The sequence below is a fragment of the Phalangium opilio genome, unplaced genomic scaffold (genome assembly GCF_054372755.1).
Source record: "Phalangium opilio isolate 3A_F unplaced genomic scaffold, DU_Popi_V2 ptg000540l_1, whole genome shotgun sequence".
NCBI lineage: Eukaryota > Metazoa > Arthropoda > Arachnida > Opiliones > Phalangiidae > Phalangium > Phalangium opilio.
The window spans coordinates 2,461,330-2,480,244 of record NW_028324244.1 but is presented as its reverse complement, the minus strand read 5'-3'; the positions used below and the strand labels follow the sequence as shown (position 1 = coordinate 2,480,244).

At 39.7% G+C, this 18,915-nt stretch overlaps 1 protein-coding gene across 6 annotated transcripts in view; it reads left to right on the top strand.

Annotated features, from left to right (window-relative positions):
* LOC149588633 (ELAV-like protein 3) overlaps nt 1–18,915 on the top strand; it is a 269,510-nt gene that overhangs the window by 229,835 nt on the left and 20,760 nt on the right. For 5 of the 6 annotated variants that reach the window (XM_089862552.1, XM_089862550.1, XM_089862553.1 and 2 more), the window contains 2 exons: nt 5,749–5,976; nt 16,302–16,405. In XM_089862552.1, coding sequence (XP_089718678.1) covers nt 5,749–5,976; nt 16,302–16,405 — 332 coding nt within the window. The remainder of the gene's footprint in view (nt 1–5,748; nt 5,977–16,301; nt 16,406–18,915) is intronic. The other variant, XM_089862551.1, reaches the window with a different exon arrangement.

The following is an 18,915-nucleotide window of genomic DNA, read 5'->3' as shown; positions in this document are numbered from 1 at the left end:
AGAAAAAATATTCTAGGAATTTTTCTTTTTTTTATAAAAATGTATGTTTTGAATTTCAAATACTACGGGAGTAGGAAAGGTATAATTAACCAACCCACTTGCTTTGGTATGTACAATTTACTAATCAATAGCGAAAGTAGGCTTAGCTTCTGTGGAGTTTTCTTTTTATACAATTTTAAAACTTTCCTTAAAAAATCATGTTTTAACTTAATTATTTTTCTTTTGATTACGATCGCTAAAAATCAGAGTTAGCGATAAATCAGATGTTTTTAGTACATCAAGGTAGTAAGGAGCGCTTTTCTTGGTAAGGATAGGCGTATCAACGTTTCAATCCGCCATCGCGTCGCTCACGAATGTATATATTTATATATAGAGTGAATTTTTTTGCTCTTTCTCCTGGAAGAAATTTTTTTTACCGATGAGCGAGTTTCCTTTCGAATCAACGAACGTCTTCTCCTTCTTCTTCTTCTTCTTCCACATACGATATACGTAATATTTCTTTAATCTCCTCCGCGCAAAAGTAAGATGCGGGGTAGCTAGGCCTAGGCCTAACTTCAGGCGAGGTCAAGAAACGGAAAACTTTTCCAAGCGCGTACCCCATTTAATGCGAAGTCTCGGGACAAAAAATTTCTTCCTGCGTATATATATATTTTTTAAGGAATGATTCGCGGGGCGCTCCCCCGCATTCCCCTGGTAGAGTGTACTTTGTAATAAGGGAGACAGTTTAGTGCTGGAAGAGACATAGAGGAACCGACCCAATTCTTTCTTTCTCCTCCCTCCCAGCATCACCATCCTCCTTTTCATTTTTTCGAGCTCAACAATAGCCTCTCCATCCTCGAGCAGTCTCTCTCTTTCTCTCATGGTCGGAGATGTGGCGTCGTCTCCCAGCCATCCAGCTTTTTCTAGTCGTCCCTTTTTACGCTCCACGTCAGATGTATCTCTGTCCCTAGCGCCTGACTCCTTTTGTCCTTCCTCCTACGTAGGGACCCATATTGCCCAGGGTAGAACCATTTTTATTATATCACCCTAATTTTACCTAAATAAATGTATTTATATGGCCTACTTTCCTTAGTAAACATTTATGAAAAGAAATAATCGAAATAACTTTTTTCCCTTCATCTTGAGCTTCTCCATCCTCCCATCATCCTTCGAAAGATAGATGCTCCTTGGAGCTTCCCCATCAAATAACTGCAAGGATGGTGCTCGGAGCACTTGGAATTTCTCGCTCCTAACATTTTAGAACATAGAACATCCGAGGATGCTGGAGAGTGGGGGGGGGGGGCAATTCTCTCCTCCCAAGTTTTCTTTCTCTTTCTCGTTTGAGTACGTGGAAGAGGAGAGAGAGGGATAAGAGCGACTCCGTAATCGAAGGAAATACTCTTGAGAGGCAATCGTTGGGATGGTCCCTTAATCACGGCGGGTGGGACGATTCCCCCAGCATCCTTCCTAAGCCTCGGTCGTATCTTTCTTCTCTTTTCTTTTCTAATTCGTTAGCTTCGTATTTTAAAAACGAGACGTCCCCCGGTGTCTCTCTCTTTCCTCCCCCCTGGCGTCGTTTTGTGTCCACATCGCGACGACCTCGCTGCTTAATTACACGCATAATGCGTGATTTTCTTTTAAAAAATTCTATTTTTTTTTCTTGGTCTTTTTCTTTATTTTGTCCAACGTCTTCTACTATCTAGTATGCAATTTTATCATCCTTCTCGTGGTGGCCCTAGCTAGCTAGCTCGTTCTAAACTCGCGTTATCGTGATCCTAAAAGATGACCCTCAAGGTAACGAGTCTTTGTTGGATTTTCTCTTCCTATTCTTTGGCTAGCTGATAAGTTTCGTACGTGTATAAACCTCGCGTTTATCGATTAATTTTGTTCTTGAACGTCGTCGTCGGAGGAGGATGTATCGCTTATCTATCGCCCCTCGTCCCTTCAGATCTAGCTAGGGCTGGGACTTTTTCCCTGCAGCTTTTTATCTTTTTGGATAGCCAATTTTTTAGACCTTGGTCGAAGTGATTCGAAAAGTATCTAGGCCTAGCTTCATCCATAAGCAATCAGTTCTGTCATATTTGGTTTTATAATTTTTTAAACTTTGATGTTTTTTACCATGGGCCTTTCTGTCGCTATCTTAAGAGCGTTAAATGCGGTAAATATTTCGAAAATTGACTTCTTTGTTCGTACTGTTACAACTTACCAGATCCGCTGGTTTATTTTTTTGAACTAAAAACATAGCCAGCTAATATTCTGAATTTTTAGTATGGGCTCTTATTCAACGTTACACGTATATATAGCTTTATCTTTTATACGCAACCATTTGAGGCCTGAACCCGAATTTTTCCTCTTTTATCCATCTCGGCTACTTCCTTCCTTTTTTTTATCTAAGGAACCTCTTTAATGACGGAGTAGATTTTTCACGAGGCTAGAAACAGTTTGGTGATGGTATAGAAGCTTACAATATACAGGACCCGAACCTAAAAAAGAGAGGCCCGCAGGCCCTCCATACACCTACGTATAGTCCGAAAGCATCCCAGAATCGATCCTTTTTCTTGTTCTCTCTGGACGCTCAGGAACAGCCCTGTCTCTGGAAGCTGAGGATGAAAGGAAAAAAAAAGAAAAACATCCCTCATCCCATGCTAAATTTTCCATAAGCTCTAAGCATTGACTCGTTTAAATAATGTTACGAACCAAATATGATATGAAAGGGATGTTATTCAGTGCAAGATGACGGTGCTCTGAAATAGTACGACCATAATACACCCGATACGGGGATAACTTTTGGGTTCGGTGCAAACTTTTTTATCAATACCTATTTTTTAGCGGTAGTTATAGGAGATATAGGGGGAAAACTCCGAGATTGCAATAGAGTCAATCCACCGACTGTATATTTTCGCTGCAAACTCTCTTAAAAACCTTCCTTTTTTGGGGGGAAATTGCGGCTCTGCCGCTACGAAGTGGTAATGTTGTTTCTCGTACACACGGTATACCTGGTCTTACTTACCTTTGCGCCAACTCTTTTTTGCTATAGCTGGCTGCGCAATGGCTTTTCCTTTCCGCCATCGTAAAAAAATGTTGGCTAATCTTTCTGCGTGGACTCGGTCAACGGCTATACCGGTACAATCTCTTTTCGATGTACAATATAGAGGTATCTTTTCTCTGGCGCGGAAGCAACTTTCTTCTTGGGAAGAGGAGACCCCCCCCCGCTCAGTATTGAATAGCTTTTCCGTCACCAATGAAAGGAGAAAGCTTTGGAGGATGGTGTATGGCCTGTAACATCCAACACTATCTCTCCTTCTTTCCCCCATTTCATAACAAACCGGGTTTTTTCGGACAGAGTCGATCCCCGCTGGTTGCACTAGTGGTTAATGAGCTTAGAACCACTTGAAATACATTAACATCTACTTATCATAATCACCCTCTTCTACAATGTGACGCCGCGACCAACTCAGCCATTATTAGAGTAATTTCTTTTCTTTTTCTCGCGTCTTTTTCTTATTTCTTCCTTTAGTTCTTTCTCTGTCCTTCGTTCGCGTTTGATTCCGAAAAGATTGATAGAGGTAGATAGGTAATACAAAACCGTTATGACTTTGTTTTTCCTTTTTTCTCTCTCTTTCTCTCTCTCTCTCCTTGGCTTTTCCTTCTTGGGGTCTCACCGTCCCTTTCACTTCTTCTCATACAACTCTGGTTCCATTTCCGGTTTCTGCAACTATATCTGTTTGATAAGAAAAGGCGGCTTTGGCTATGGCCCATGGCGGGGCATTTCTATAGAATCCCGGCCGGGGTCTTCTCAACTTAATAACGCGCTCGGACCTAAGCTTAGCCAGACTTCTGGATAGCCTAACTTCGGCCGGGAAGTGTGGTGCGGCATGGAATGAGATAACTTTGCGTCTCGCGCAATTGTTGTCTGTTTTTTCGCGAGCTTGCTGAGTCTCTCCTTTCCAACGCTTCTTTTTTTGTCTGTCTGTCCACTCTTATATATTGAATTGAAGTGGAGAAGGAACGTACAGTTACGTTATAGACAATGCCATAACAAAAGTAAATCAATTATTCGCAAGGATATGATCCCATTTATTCAACGCCTAAAATATTTTAGTGTTTATTCCGAAAGAGGGAGTATTTAAGTAACGCCATGTGTTTTACTTCATGTAATTTGCTTCTAATGATTCGAAATACGCCGCTTTCTAATGTGTGCCGTATTCGGTATCATTGGATGAACCAAAGGTATATATAGTTCTAGCTTTGCTGCTGGCGATTGGATTATCGAACGAGACCTATATTACCTAATCAATATAAATGCGCCGGTCGTCTCGCGTTCTGCGATGGTGGTAGCAACGAGCGCGGACCGCAAAATTGCTTTTTTTTCGTTTCGTTTCCAAAGCATAGTTTTTCCGTCTCTTTTTCTCTGTTGCTAATTCGCAATCCGGATGCTGGTTGCATTGCGACTAGGGTAGGGTGTTCTTTTTCACTCTCTCTCTCTATTTTCTCCTTTTTAATTTTACACGGAATTTTTCCGTTTAAATTTTACACGGAATTTTTCCGTTTAAAATTTAAGAAACGGTACCAAAACCCCTGTCCCTGTCCCTGTGCCGGACCGAAACGTACGCTTACGATGAGAGAGAGAGATCGCTAGCGTACGCGGTGGCGATACGAAGCCCCGCGTAGAGAGAGAACTGCCTGCCTGGTATATTAGTGAGAGGGGGAAGAGGGAGAGGGGGCATCCCGCTCGGAGAGAGAGGAAAGAAAGGTAGTTTAAATCTCGCGGGCTTTTTTGAGTGAAGGGAAACAAGATGATAATTTTCGTGCACTACTGCACTTTTTTAATTTTACACGGAATTTTATTCCGTTAAAATTTAAGAAACGGCACCATGCGCGTGATACATCAGAGATTATGCTGAATGGTTAGGTTAGGTTAGGTTAGGTTTCGTAAAATAGAGGGGACGGTTTACGGTCATAGTGATTTCTGGTTTAGGGGATCCAGGATTTGGTTTTAGATACATTATTTGATTCGTATGGTTTTGAAAAATTATACTTTAGTGGGGTGCACAATTTAGTTTCATTAATATTATTTGAAATGTGACGTTATTAGAAATTAAGGGGATACACGATTGCGTTTCAGAAATGTTTTTAGTTGTACGATTTATTGGAGATCAACTATACGGGGGGTCACGTGAGCCGTGTAAAATTACTATTAAGGCCCAGCCCTTGGGCCATCTTGTTCTTTTTTATGATGTAGGATTTTTCCTCCTATTTTTGGTTCTCTTTTTTTATGTTTTTATCTTTATCTTTACCTCTGCTGGGAGAAAAAGAGGGAGAGACTGATGATGTGTACGCGTGTAGCGCTCGCTTTCTGTTTTATCGACTAGATCGAGTTTCTTTCCTTGGATTGGAAGCGAGCGACTCGACGTTATGTTTTCTTTCCGCAGACGCGCGCCAATTAGTTTCATTTAATAACGTTAACTTTTACGTTTTTCTTTTACCCTAACTCGAGGTGAAGTGGGACACTGTTTTCAATTGATTAATTAGGGATATTTTTGTAATAAAAAACCTAATGCGCTTGCTTAACTCTAATTGCTATTAAACGCAGGGCGCTACTCGCTTTTAAACTTTCAAATGAGTTTAATTAGATTTGTTAAATTTTGTTAGGGTTACTCGAGGTCGTAAGACCAAATTGTTCTAGTTGAACGTTGATGAAAATTTTGTATCGAAATTTATTCCGAATTGTTTAAAATAATCAAATTTTTCGTCTTTATCTTTTGTTAGCGTCACAAATGAATGGCATGGACTCTCCGGTGTCGGGCCAGCAAAACGGGACCCTTCACAATTCGGTGCAGACGGGCACCTCGACGGAGGACAGCAAGACAAACTTGATCGTCAATTACTTGCCGCAGACCATGACTCAGGAGGAGATTCGTTCTCTATTTTCCAGTATCGGCGAGGTCGAGTCTTGTAAGCTCATCCGGGACAAGGTGACAGGTCAGCCCATTGGCCGTACGTTTGCTGGAGATTGGACGAATTTTTTTGCCTCTCTTTTTCTATTCTCTATTCGTGTTTGTGCTTCGTCCTGTCTTGGTTTTTATAATTTGTTTGTTTAGTAAATCCTTCAATCCTTAATTTACGGTACAACCAAGAACGCCTTTGTTTATCGTTTGGACGCCCAAATAATTATGCCACACCACTTAATTATTTCAACGTAGCCTAAATATCGCCAAATGCGTTCTTGGTTATGTACCCGCGCGGAAATGACCCCCTATTTTAACTCCGATATCAAAAATGAACTATCGATCGGACGTTGTATACATTTCCCCAAACGGTTGGACGGAATGAAGGCCTAGATAATTTCATTTCCTCGGGGGGGGGGGTCGGAGGTATGAGATAATAATCTTTTATCATATAATATATGTGTACGGCCGCGCATGTATATTCCGTCACCACGCGTTATTTATAGACGTTGCTAATGATCCGGTGTATAACGCTTTCTATTATTTTTGGAAGGAAAGAGGATGACCGTAATATTAATTATTTGTATCGTATAAGCCACGTCATAAGTTTATAAGTGATATGTTCCTTCCATAAGTATGACACTACCTATACGATTCGTAATGCTACTGAGAGACTTACAGCTCGAGCTAGTTATAGCAGAACGACAAGCGAGAATTGAAGTCCTACACTCGGCTAGTTAGTTTTGCAGGACTTCCATCTTCCTATTTAGTCTGCATTACTAAGCCTTTGAAAGCGCCAAAACAAGGCTTCGCTTTACCTCGATTCTATGGCCTACGTCACCTCATGACAAACTTATAAGGAACATATCCTATGAACTTATGGTGACGTTAAGCCAGCTGGAAAGATTACGTGAAAGTTCAGAAAACAATCATTTCACAATTCCGCGTTTCAATTACCCTGCAAGAAACGTAATACAATTACCCTCGTAATGGATTACGTAAAGGCAACATAGCAACCCTGCATGGAATTCTCTAAGCGTAAAATATTTGTTTCTTTAGATTATATACCGAAACGAAAAACGTATTTCGCGTAATGTTTGTGGTTGAAAGGCGTTTCAAAATGATTACCTAGCTCTTTGGAGCTACTTACTATACCTTCCTTCCGCGAGATTTAAAAACTAGGCTTAACTCTGGGTTGGGTTGGGTTGGGCTGGGAAAAATATAGGCCGAAGTACAGGAAGAGAATTTTAAGCGCTTTTAGTATCTCACGTCTGGCGCGTGACAGTCGAGCCCATTTAGACAAGAAAGCTACCCCAACTTAAAGCTTCTTTTCCCTTGGAATTAAGATGGGGGAGGGGGGAGGAAGGTTTCAATCCTTTAATTCTCTCCCATCTTCCATCTCCACGAATTCGAAAACGAAGAGAGAGAGAGTATACTTTCATCCTTAGAAGTACATAAATCGAAGTTTTTACCTAAACGTCTTTTTTTCTTCTTCGAGATTTATCTGCATGGGCAGGGGTCGATTTAATTTTAGAAGTAGGAATGGAGAACGGAACGGTTAGTATTTACTTCAGTCCCTCCGACTCATAGCCCACCCAGTATAGAGCCCCTCCCTCCAACACGTAACGAAAAGTTTAAATTATCTTATTGGCTGCTCACTTAAACAGCTACGTTTTGATGACGTTGCTGATGGGGACGACGAAAAATACGTCATTCCTTTTTCCCTCTGTCGCTATGACCCGCCTCTTCTTTCATACCCCCCCCCCGTCCCGTGGAAGGGGTCCGGGATTTTGACGCGCGCCCAGATTACTCTGTTCTCCATTTCTACTTCTAAAATTAAATCTATCCCTGATCTGGGAAAAATGAAATTATAAATATTAGGGAAAATTTATTGAAAGGAGGTCGATCGTGGGAATGGTTTTTCTCTGAGTTATGTACTTCTGTTTTATACGGGAACTTATAGGGTTCCGAGGTTTTATGCCTAGAATAAACAAATCTCGTGGTTGTGTTGTTACCCCCCATCTACAACGAAACTACTCTGGAAGGATGGGTACGGATAAAGCCGGGGCGACTGGTCCATTTTTTTTATCCCGTTCTCTTTCACTCCCTCTTCTCCTCAGCATCTTCCTCATCCCCCAACAGCGGCGTCCCATCACCCATTCTGTTATCTCTTCCCTCACACGTTGCTTGCTTTTATTTAATTTCGTTTTATGGAGATTTTTTTTTTCTTCCCTCCCATTTATTTTTATTTTTCGATTCTGTTAGGGATGATTTTAAAAGCTCATAGCTGCAGCAGCAGTGGCGTCTGTTTCTCTAGGAATTTGGATTCCGGAAAGCCAAAAGTTTAGTCGTAAAACCCAGGGTTGGGAACATTCCACACACACAGGCCGAGCTGTTTTAAAATCTAGTTTTAAATATATTTCACTAGTGCAGCCCGTAAACAGTTTTAATTGCGGCCCCGTGTGTTTTATAACCTTTTGACCTCTTTCCCCGCCCTGTATGGGCGACGAGATAAACTTTTCCCCCCTGCGAAAAGTATAAAGTTTTCGTTAGGCTTAGCCGAGTGGTTTGGACTATTAGAGGCTGAGGAAATTTGGTGTAAAACTTGGGTGTTATCGGTATGACCGCGGAAGAGGTCGTTGTCCAAAGTTTCTACAGTTGTAACCGCGCACTAGCCAAACAGTTGTTGTATAAGAGAAATGAGAGAAACGTGAGGAGGTTAAACGAAATTTTGGTCGAGGTCGCGCTCCGATTTTGGCGGAATCTCTTTACTACGTAGCTTCTAGGCCTAGTTCTCGGTCTTAAGCCTTGGTCTATTTTCTGTTTCTTATCCTGGCGTTATTCCTTCTTTGTGTTGGAATAGCTTTAATCCCGCTATTGAAGCTTTTCTGGAGGAGAAAGCTATATAGGTTTTTCCGTATAGACTCCCTTCTCAAGCTAGATCGCAGTTCTCCACGTCTGCATTTAATGAAGGCTGGGCTGCATGCTTGGGCTGATGTATATACCGTCTTTTTGCCTAATGGGCCCAGGAAAGCACCCATTTCCCAGTTTAAAGGGTTATCGACACTTTTTTATATTTGGGAATCCGAGGAACAACATTCGTAGAGAATAATCGACAATGTTGTTGATAAAGATGGAAATACGTTTAAGAAAAACGCATTATCAAATAAGCCAAGGCTTAGATAATCCAATTGTAGGCGTAACTATACCTATATATATATATAAAGATTAAATTGTAATTTAGAAAAATAAATCTTAAAAATCTTTAGTTCAATCAGTGTCGGTAACCCTTCAAATTTTCCTTTCTCTCTTCTTCAGCTATAAAGTTCTCTCCCGGATCCTCATCTTTCCTCCTGAGCTTCTATTTTCTCTCTCCTTAAGTCTTCTGGCATTTTTTTTCTTTACTTCATCCTTCATTTTACCTAAAAGTAAGCGGAAAGGGAAGGGAAGTCGGATGCCACCATCTCTCCAACTTCATCCCCAGTGAATTTTTTAGGCTCAAAATACTTCTTTTTCGAGCTTCGTTCCTTTTCATTTCGCCAAGGAATTGTAATTGGTTTTTCGCGTGCGTTGGTGGTGGTTAGGATTTTTAGGCCTAACTACTAAGCATTCCGCCCCCCCCCCAAAAAGTGTTGCAAATTCTTAATGATTTTAATGGGGTGAAGTTCTTTTCTTCACGTTTTTAGGCGTGAAAGTACCTCTCATTTTTGGGCGCCTCCCTTAATGATTCGGTTAAAACTAAGTACTTTTGCTCAATGGCTAATTTTTAGTTGTGTAAAAGTTGGTTGAAAACTCGAAACTGTGAACGAGATTTTAATAGGTGTGCCTCACTCGCTTTTGAATGGAGTGTTGGAAAACTAATTGGAGAACAATTAACTTTGTGAGAAAAATTAACAAATTCTGGTATACGCGAGTAATTCCTATTATACGTGAATGTTCGTCGATTCTATAAGCCAATCATCAAAGCCTTATGTTATAACTAAAATACAAAATATTTAAGACTGGAACCAATTTATTTCTACTACCATTTCGCGCGCGGTATAAACCGATAAAAGGTTTCATTTTAATATAATTTAAAATACGCAAATTTCTCCCGTACGCGACCGTTATATTATGGTATAAAAACCCGGGAATTCCCACCGCCTTCCTCGAAAGTTATTAGAAAGTTAAAATAGCTGGTAACCTCTCCCAGCCGGTTAAAAAATTTAATATCAAAATTTTTTTCTCTCACACTCTCTACGCTTCCAATTCAAAAGAAGAGTTTTAAAGTGAGGTAGACCAAGGGTAGACGAGGCCAGGCACGCGTCGTCCAACTGGGGGACGTGATAATTACGACTACATTCTTCTGGACGCGGTTTCTTGTACGCTGTACCGTATATACTTGAGCAGGGGGTTGGAAGGTTGTATAATAATGGTTTTGGGAAGCGGTTAACAATAGCTCCGCGTCGTCGTCGCCGCCGCTCTAGAACGTAGAGGTTTTTCTATGGGTCGACAAGGCCTATAGCTAGCCTGGTCTAGCTGGTTTTTGTAGTATACGCGAGTTTGCTTGCATGGCTTCTATCTCTACATTGGCCAGCGCGTTATTATACTATTCTTTTCCCATGACGCGCACCACGTGGCATACCGAAATTGACATTGGGTGTATGGAGCGTGAGTGTGGTGTTAAGGTAGGGTAGGAAGGGAACGGTTCCAATCTACCCCGGGTAAGTCGAGCACGCCTGGGTTCTACTGATTCTTTTCATTTGGAACTTATATCAAGCACAGCGGCTTTAATTTCCACCCCAAGGCCCGGTGGTCCCCAAATTTTTTGGTGGGTGGTGTATGGTCTTTACCAGCTGTTTGGTCAGCTGCTGTCAGTTGCGTGGACTGTGTGTGTTTGGATGTATTAAAAAGTAAAATGAGAGAGGTTTTGGGAAGGAAGGGGGAGGGGTGTGAAGTTCGTTATACGACGCGGTAGAAGTTCATTATTCGATGTAACTATGTTTGCATTTTTTTTATGGAATTATCTATGGTCTAAATTTGAAGGAAACATTTTTTTTTCTTTTAAAAAAATTAGAAATTACATACGTGACGTAATTATATATTTTTTCACGTCTCTTGTACGAATGTAATTCGGCAAACGTGCATGGTTTAGAACTCTTAGATCGAAAGGGAGTTTACTTCAATTTAATGAACTTCTGAAGTATGTATCCCAACACATTTTTCATACCTCCCTCCTTTTCAGAAACGTTAGTGAACTTTCATTTTCATTTACTTTAATGTGTGGTAACGTACTGGAACTTGGTTTGACCATGTCCGTGGTTCTTTTTTTGGGGGGGGGGGTGTCTCTTTTATTAACAGATGTTCATTGAGACTAGTAGGGCTTCGTTTCGTTTATATCGCGTTATATACTTTGTTCTCTGTGTGAATGAAAATATACAAAGGATCTTTTTGTTTAGGGTTATTTTAGGTTTAGCTGAGAGAGAACGAGGGGGTTTATGGGTGATTAGGGGAGAAGCTTGGGAATCTTTTTAATTAAATGTCGTAGTAGACACGGCTGAAAGGCGTACGTGGTGCTGTTTGGCTTGTTTCTCCAGAAGATAGACATTTTTCGTGGGAATTTTTCACGAGCCTTTTTTTACGTGCATGCTTGAAGAAAAAAAACTTAATTATTCCAGACACGTTTTGAACTTATTGTCACTGAAACATGATGCAAAATAGTTTAGTAATTTTAGGTTTGGGGAATTTAAGGCGCTAGTTAATAGAAAGCTATTAGGTGAATCAATAATTAAATTTAACATCGGCTTCGTTTTAATTAGGCGCACTCAATAATTAAAATTAAACTCGACTTAATTTTAATTAGGTGAATCAATAATTAAAATTAAACTCGACTTAATTTTGATTAGGTGAATCAATAATTGAAATTAACCTCGGCTTAATTTTCTTTCCATCTACCATACTTGATAAAAGAAAGTTGCCTATCTCGCGTGCAAAGAAATCATTTAATGATTATACATTACTTTCAGTTTAGGCAATAGTGTTCTCTCTCGTTTTTAAGATTTGAATTTTAAACGATCAATCCTCATTTAATAGCTTTTCTTTTTTTAACAAAGAAATGTCTAAAAGATAAAGAGGAAACCGATTCCTTTTGGTCTCGGATATGTAGCTTAGTTTCATTGGTTGGGTAAAAAATAACCGCGAGTTCACGATAGGTTTAAAGTCGACTTTGTTATATTTTTGGTGCGGGTTTTTTTTTCCTTTTACCATTAACCATTATCCCAGCACTTTTTTTCTAAGTAAGCCGCTGCGCGTTTTTCTGAGACTGGTTGGTAATTTATGGGTTTCGCTTTATTCCGATTATGAAAAGGCCCAGGCTCATTTTTTTTTCAACCAACCTCTCTTCCAACTGTAAAAAAAACCCAAAATGGAACCCGGTGCCCAGAAGCCCAAGAGAATAAGGAGGAAAAAAAAAATAAAGGAATACTTCTAGCCTAAGCTCCTTTATAACAATAAGAACTGGAGACCGTCTCATTCATTCTATATGTACTAGCTGCCAAAAAAAGTAGCCCATTGCCCACGGCTTCTTTTGGGGGTTGTTACAGACACTATATATCGGAATAGGCCGATATTTCCTCAATAACTTCCATTCTCGTTTACGACTCTTACCAAGTCGTGTTTCCTTGTCCTTCGCCAAGATCTTAACGTTTCGCCAACATCTGTTTAGGCTGTATTTTATGTACATCAGAAATAGATAAACTGAAAGATATATAATTAAGATTCGATCGAACCCAAATTAGGAATTAATTCGAAAATATTGTATCTGACCGTAAACTGGCGCACTTTCCGCCGCGCAAAGTCGTTTGTTTACTTTTGTTCTTACGTATACGGTGTGTGTTCTGTAAAAATCCTATTTAAAATAGGCTTAGCTTTGTTTATCAAATATCGAGTTTTTTTATCCCGCTCTCTCGTTTTGGGGTAACGGTCTTACAGATAGAAAATGGAAGTAAGGGGGGAAGTAAATCTCTCGCTCAATTTGAAAGTATAATTTCTCTTCCTTACGTTCCTATCCTGGAAAACCCGACCAAAAAAATTCAATATCAAGATTTCATCTTATTCGTTTTCTTTTCTTTTTTAATCTTTCATATTTTTCCCTTTTTGAGGTAAAGCTTGTTGCTATAGTTTTAAAATGAAAAATAATTTTTTTTCACTTTTTTTTTATTTCGATTGGAAATTTTTGCACGTAAAAAATCCCTTCTCTCGTTTAACTCTTTGAGTCGTTGAGAGATGGGAGCCGCAGAGACTCGAGAGTGAAAGAGAGAGAGAGCGGGAAAAGAGCCGAGTAAAATCGATTTTCATCCCCTGGAAAACACAGCGGGTAGAAAAAAAATGCACCCCAAAAAACCCTTCTGTTTCTGATTATTCCTTTTCTTGCGGGCCTAACACTCTCTCTCTCTCTCTCTCTCTCTTATTTCTTTTTCCTTTCCATAAATCTTTGTTTTAGAGCCGCCTTTTACCCCTTTTTTTCCTTGCTATAGCTCGTACTGTCAAAGACGTTTTTTTTGTCTTCCTGGATGTTCTTAGTATAAGAGGGGCTTCCATTTTTGACGTCATTCGTGACGTGATATTCCCGCCCAATCCATTTGTCATCAGCCTATGAAAAATGAAATTAAGCTCTATTTTCGTCTCCTCCCTTTTTCCGTTTTTTCGACACCTAAGATTTACTTCCCATTTTTTTCTTTAAAAATGGTATACCTTAATAGTTAGGTAATATAGTTAAAGGCAGGATGCGGTCTAAACCAGTCCGAGTTTACTCTTAAAAGCGTTGATACGAATATAATGGCCTATGGAGTACATTCGTGTTTAACCTTTTTCTAGATTGAGAAAATTCCGAGTGAAATCTTGGTTGTCACAAGACTTTTTAGACGGCATTTCGTATCTCCCCGAGTTTTGAAAAATCTAATCAATGAAATGACTCTTAGTCATAATTCTTCAGCTTTGAGCGAAATTGGCGTATTTCTCCTGTGGGATTAGACATCATTTATGACGTTTTTGCTCTAAATGGTGATGGTACGCGGCTCTGTAATTTATAACGTGGTAATTACTAACTGCGAACTCGTACCTTTTAGGCCTTTTGTTCAATATTTATCTTCTAATCGTCCTCTTTTGGATAAATAGCGTCAATAATCCGAAATTCGAAACGATGCGCTCTCTCTCTCTTCCAGATATCGAGAATCTGTTTAATATTGCCAAGAATATTATTACGGAATCCTTTGTCCAAGAATATTTACCTATTGATTTTTATCTTTATTATGATCTAAGAAGGAAAACTACAACAAACCCTTACTTCTAAATATCCCTTTAAATTTCAGCCCATTCTAGCTTAATCTTTTTCCTTAAGTACGCGCCATCTGGCGGCGTTTTCAAATAATCTGAAATGAGGGGTGGGGGGTAAGGAAAATGGTTTATCAAAATCGCCCATCCTCTCCCATTCATTCGAAAGTTTAATAGGCGATTTGTTTACTCATTTTAAACCGGTTTATGTAAGGGATTTTCTAGGAAACGGTTTTCCTAATTCCTCCGTCTTTTCCCCTCCCCCCTTTTTCCCTTTAATTGGCTTTAAAACTTTCCTTGAAAAGCTTGGATCCATTAAAGATTCCGCCCCCCTTCTATCCCGAATTCACCAGCTATATTGCTCCATCCAATTTTGCCGCGCAACCAAATAGGGCTACTACCAAAAACCTTTGATTTTCTGAGCCGTTTATACAATATTCAATCTCGTTTGAAGTGCCTCGGAATTTTCCTCTAGAATATTTGTAGAGTAGATGGTTAGAAACACCTCTCCACGGAAAATAAAGAGTTTAAAATATGAAACCTTACCCTGACAAAAAGTTACCTTAGCTATCTCATTTACTGCTGATCAGGATGTTATGGGCGGAGTATTTCTAACACGCTGTTGGTTGGATTCATCCTACGTAGTAGCCAAGTCTTTCTTTTGGGGGGGGCACCAGGAATCTAGCTGATGACTGAATCTCTCTCTCTCTTTATTCCTTTTATCGATTGATCTTGAGCAAAGATGAAAGAGGAATTTGATATGATTAAATTGAAGCGAATATGTATGTATGTATGTATGGAGGATGAGGGAATTTTGGGTAAAGGCGGTGGTAATAAGAGGCCGAGCGTCAAACCCTGCCAATTTGCGCCCAAAAATGACTCTTGTCCTACTCTCGAATACTAGGTCCTAACACGGGGTTTATCCCTAGTTTCGGGTGAAAGCTTTTCAAATCTTTAGAAATTATTGTCAGTAGACCCTTTTGGGACAGATACAAATTCTAAATGCTGCTCGATCGGGACCAATTCGTAATTTGAAATGTTAACTATTTGAGTCGTGGAGTGTAAATTAGTTCGATTCATTCACTGGTTTTAATTAATAGTAAAATTTGAATAGTTCTAGTTACTTTCTGTACAGGTTTAATTCGAGAATCTTTGATTTTTAGTTTAAAGATGTATTTTTTTGGAATAGCCCCTAAATGTGGACTTCGCCTTGAACACGGATGCGTTGCGGGTTAAACATTTCTACAGGCGCGTATTGAAAAAGCACGGGCGGGTTTACCCCTGTATGTCGTCTTCCCCGTTACGCTCTACGAAAATGCTGGAAATATTAAATACTATCAGGTCCAGCGTAAAAAATGTTTGCTCCAGGCAAACAAACTGAACTGAACGATTCTGTCTCCCCAAAAATATCGGAAGCTTTTCATTTCGTCTATTGAATTGAAGGAAAGTTTGAAAAGGGTGATGGAGGATTGAGAGGAAAATGATTTAATAACCCGCTCGATTTTAGGGCATTTCGAAATCGTAATTCCCATCGCGATTTTAAGGAATTAAATGGGACTGTTTAAAGTTTAAACGGGGGAAAATTTAATTAAATGATAATTAGTTATTATCACTGGCTTATTCCATCGAGATGATTGTATTATTGCCTTGAATCGATTTTCCCTCGCCGACGCGGTAATTATAATCTAATAGTTGATAATAAGCTTCATTTCTACAAAATGGTCGGTCGTGTGAACTTCTTCAGAAAATGAATTTGTTTGGAAATATTAATTTTTTTAATTAGTTAAATGGGACGTCGCGGTTGGTTAATTTAAAACTTTACTATTCATTCTATACTTTTATGTTTAATTAATATTTGACGTATTTAATTTATTTAAGTATTTATATATATATATATATATATTTTATTTATCCGTATTTCCTTTGTCTTCGTTTTAAATGTTTTATTTGCCAATATATAACAAAATATGGTTTCGAAAGAAAGTAGGTTACGATCGAGCCGATTTCTCATTGATTCTCTTCTTTCTTTTTTTTTTTCAATTTCTTTCCGTTATTTCGGAATAGGTCAAAGCCTGGGCTACGGTTTCGTCAATTACGTACGACCCGAAGACGCTGAAAAAGCTATCAACACGCTTAATGGACTCCGACTACAAAATAAAACGATTAAGGTAAGCTCGAGCACTAATTAACTTTTTTTACGCCCTAAGTTTTATCGAAACCTTTTCTCGACTCTTAAGTACATTTTGCGCTTCTCGAGATTAGATCGCTAAGCCTAATCTTATTCTAAAAAGGGTTTCAACGGGATATTAATCTATTCCAACGTTGTCTTAACCCCCCTCGGAGACTGTTTGACCTTTATAAAGAAAATCCTTTTTATTTCTTTCCCCCTTTCCCCCTTTTTTGTTTGGGTAAAAATACTTATGTCGCCTTTAAGATAAAAAACAGGTTTGCGTGATCCCCGTTTAGAAAAATTGCGCTTGTAGTTGATTTTTATTTATTTATTTTTTTTTTCTCGGGGCTTTCCATCAAGGTTTTCTCGCTCCATCTACGGAGAGATTTTATTTTTTTTCTCTATCTTCCAGCGTCTCAAACGATATAGAAAAAGTTCCTAAAATCTATACTACTACCTAGGCCTAGTCTCCAATATCGTACAAGAGGGTTGGTGGGGGAAGCTGAAAAGGTGCGAGGAAAATGGCGGGAAAGATAGAGAGAGAGAAGGGGTCGAAGTGTTTGTTTTCCTTACCTTTAGACCCAAAATGTACTCGAGATATTTTTCCTTTCTTTTTTTATTTTTTTATACGCACACCTCTACCCGTTTTTTTCCCCCGCTGTTATGTTAGGCCTAAGAGAATGACACATGGGTGGTCGAGGTATTGATTGTTATGTTACGTATTTCGACATAGCAATGGATACTTTGACGTAAATTGGCCAACGCTATAATTTAGTCATTTTAAAAAGTCTGCAAAATGCTTTTTAAACTTATATTGCGCGTATGTTATGTTAATAATTGGGTGATTACGGTTTAGAAAAAAGAAAGGTTATGACTGTATTTAATTAAATGGCGTCTGTACAAAGAATGCGCGAGCTCGTGTTTTGAATTTTGTTATCGTTTTATAAGCCCCGTTATCCGGCTAAGAGATTTTAATTTTTATACGAACGAATATCGAGGCACTCGGTTACAATTTACGTTATTAAATAAAGTGGGGTATTGAGGCATTTTCCAAATAGTTTTATATAGAAATGGAACCCCGGGGGAGATAACTTACATAGCGATCGTCTATGGGAAAATTGATTTAGAAGAACACGCCATTCGTTAATCATGTTTTGTTGACTCGTCTTCTCTCTCGCTCACTGTCTTTCACTCTTTCTCCTTACCTATCCCCTTTTCTAGATCGTTTTCCTCTTTGTTTTAGTTTTGAGGACAAAATATGTGGACGCTGCAAAACTAATAAGCCTTTTCCTTCCTCCGTTTTGTGTCCCCCCTTCTCTTACCGCCCCCCCCCAACTCCCGCCTGGGGGGACTCGACTGGTTTTCGTCTTCGGGTTTATGTTTTAGTAACGTCTGACGAAACCAGTATAGCTTCGTTGTTGCTGGGAATGTTTTGAAAGAAACTTTTAGGAATGTCCCCCCAATTTCGTTTCCCCAACCCACGTATATATGTATGCCTAATGCGTGAGACGTCCAGTTAAATATCACAAGTGCTGCTGGTTGGGTGGGTGGGTAGCAAAAGGGACAGAGAGGGGAGATGAGGGAAATATTTAAATAAAAAGTAAAGAGTCGTTTTCGCATTTATAAAATATGAGTCTGAGAATATTGCGACAAATCGCGTCATTGGGATCCAGGGAAATTTATTGAAGAACAGTTTACAAAGGCATTTTTTTTCTAACGACGAAACAGACTCTGTGAATATCGACCCTAATGTCGTATCTGCGAAATTTAATTGCCGGTGTAGTTTTCTGTAGCAGGAAGTGCGAACGAGGTTCTCTTTTTGAGAGAAAACGGCGCTGCCACCAGCACCACGACGGAACTTATAGTCACCCTCGCGCGTCAGGGGAGACTAAGAGGCAGGGAACACCTGGACAATCGATAGGGGGTTGGGAAAAGGCAGTTTCTGACTCGTTCTCTCTCTCTCTCTCTCTCTCTCCTCTTCCATCATGCCTCTCCCGCTTCTTTATAAATCCCCTACATTCCTCTCGCGCTCTCCGACGTCCGTTTCCATGACAACGGTAATATCGGTGCCTGAGAGAGAGGGAAAGAGTGAGTATAGTAGAGACGCGCGGCTAGGTATAGGTGGGCGCACCACCGAAATTGGCAAAATAAGGAATGGAACGAAGAGGAGGATGGGGAGGAAGGATGGATGAATCCAGGATGGTGAGGTAGAAACGAGAACCGAAGTTGAATTGTACGTAAGGGATGAGGTTGAAAAGAGGCTGCTGCTGGGGTGGAGAGATTGGCTCCACGCTAGATGGATGAAAAATACCACAGTCGCCACCTAGATGTGGGAAAACGAACAAAAGGGAGGAGATAGTTACTCCAGAAAGTCTAGCTCCAAAGATAAATGGGGTGAAAAGGAAGGATCGAGATTTTGGGGGGTTTACGCGACGTTACCGCTCTCATTTAAGCGAACTAGTGATCTGGTTCGATTTTTAAGCTATAAGTTGTCAATGGTTCCGCCTT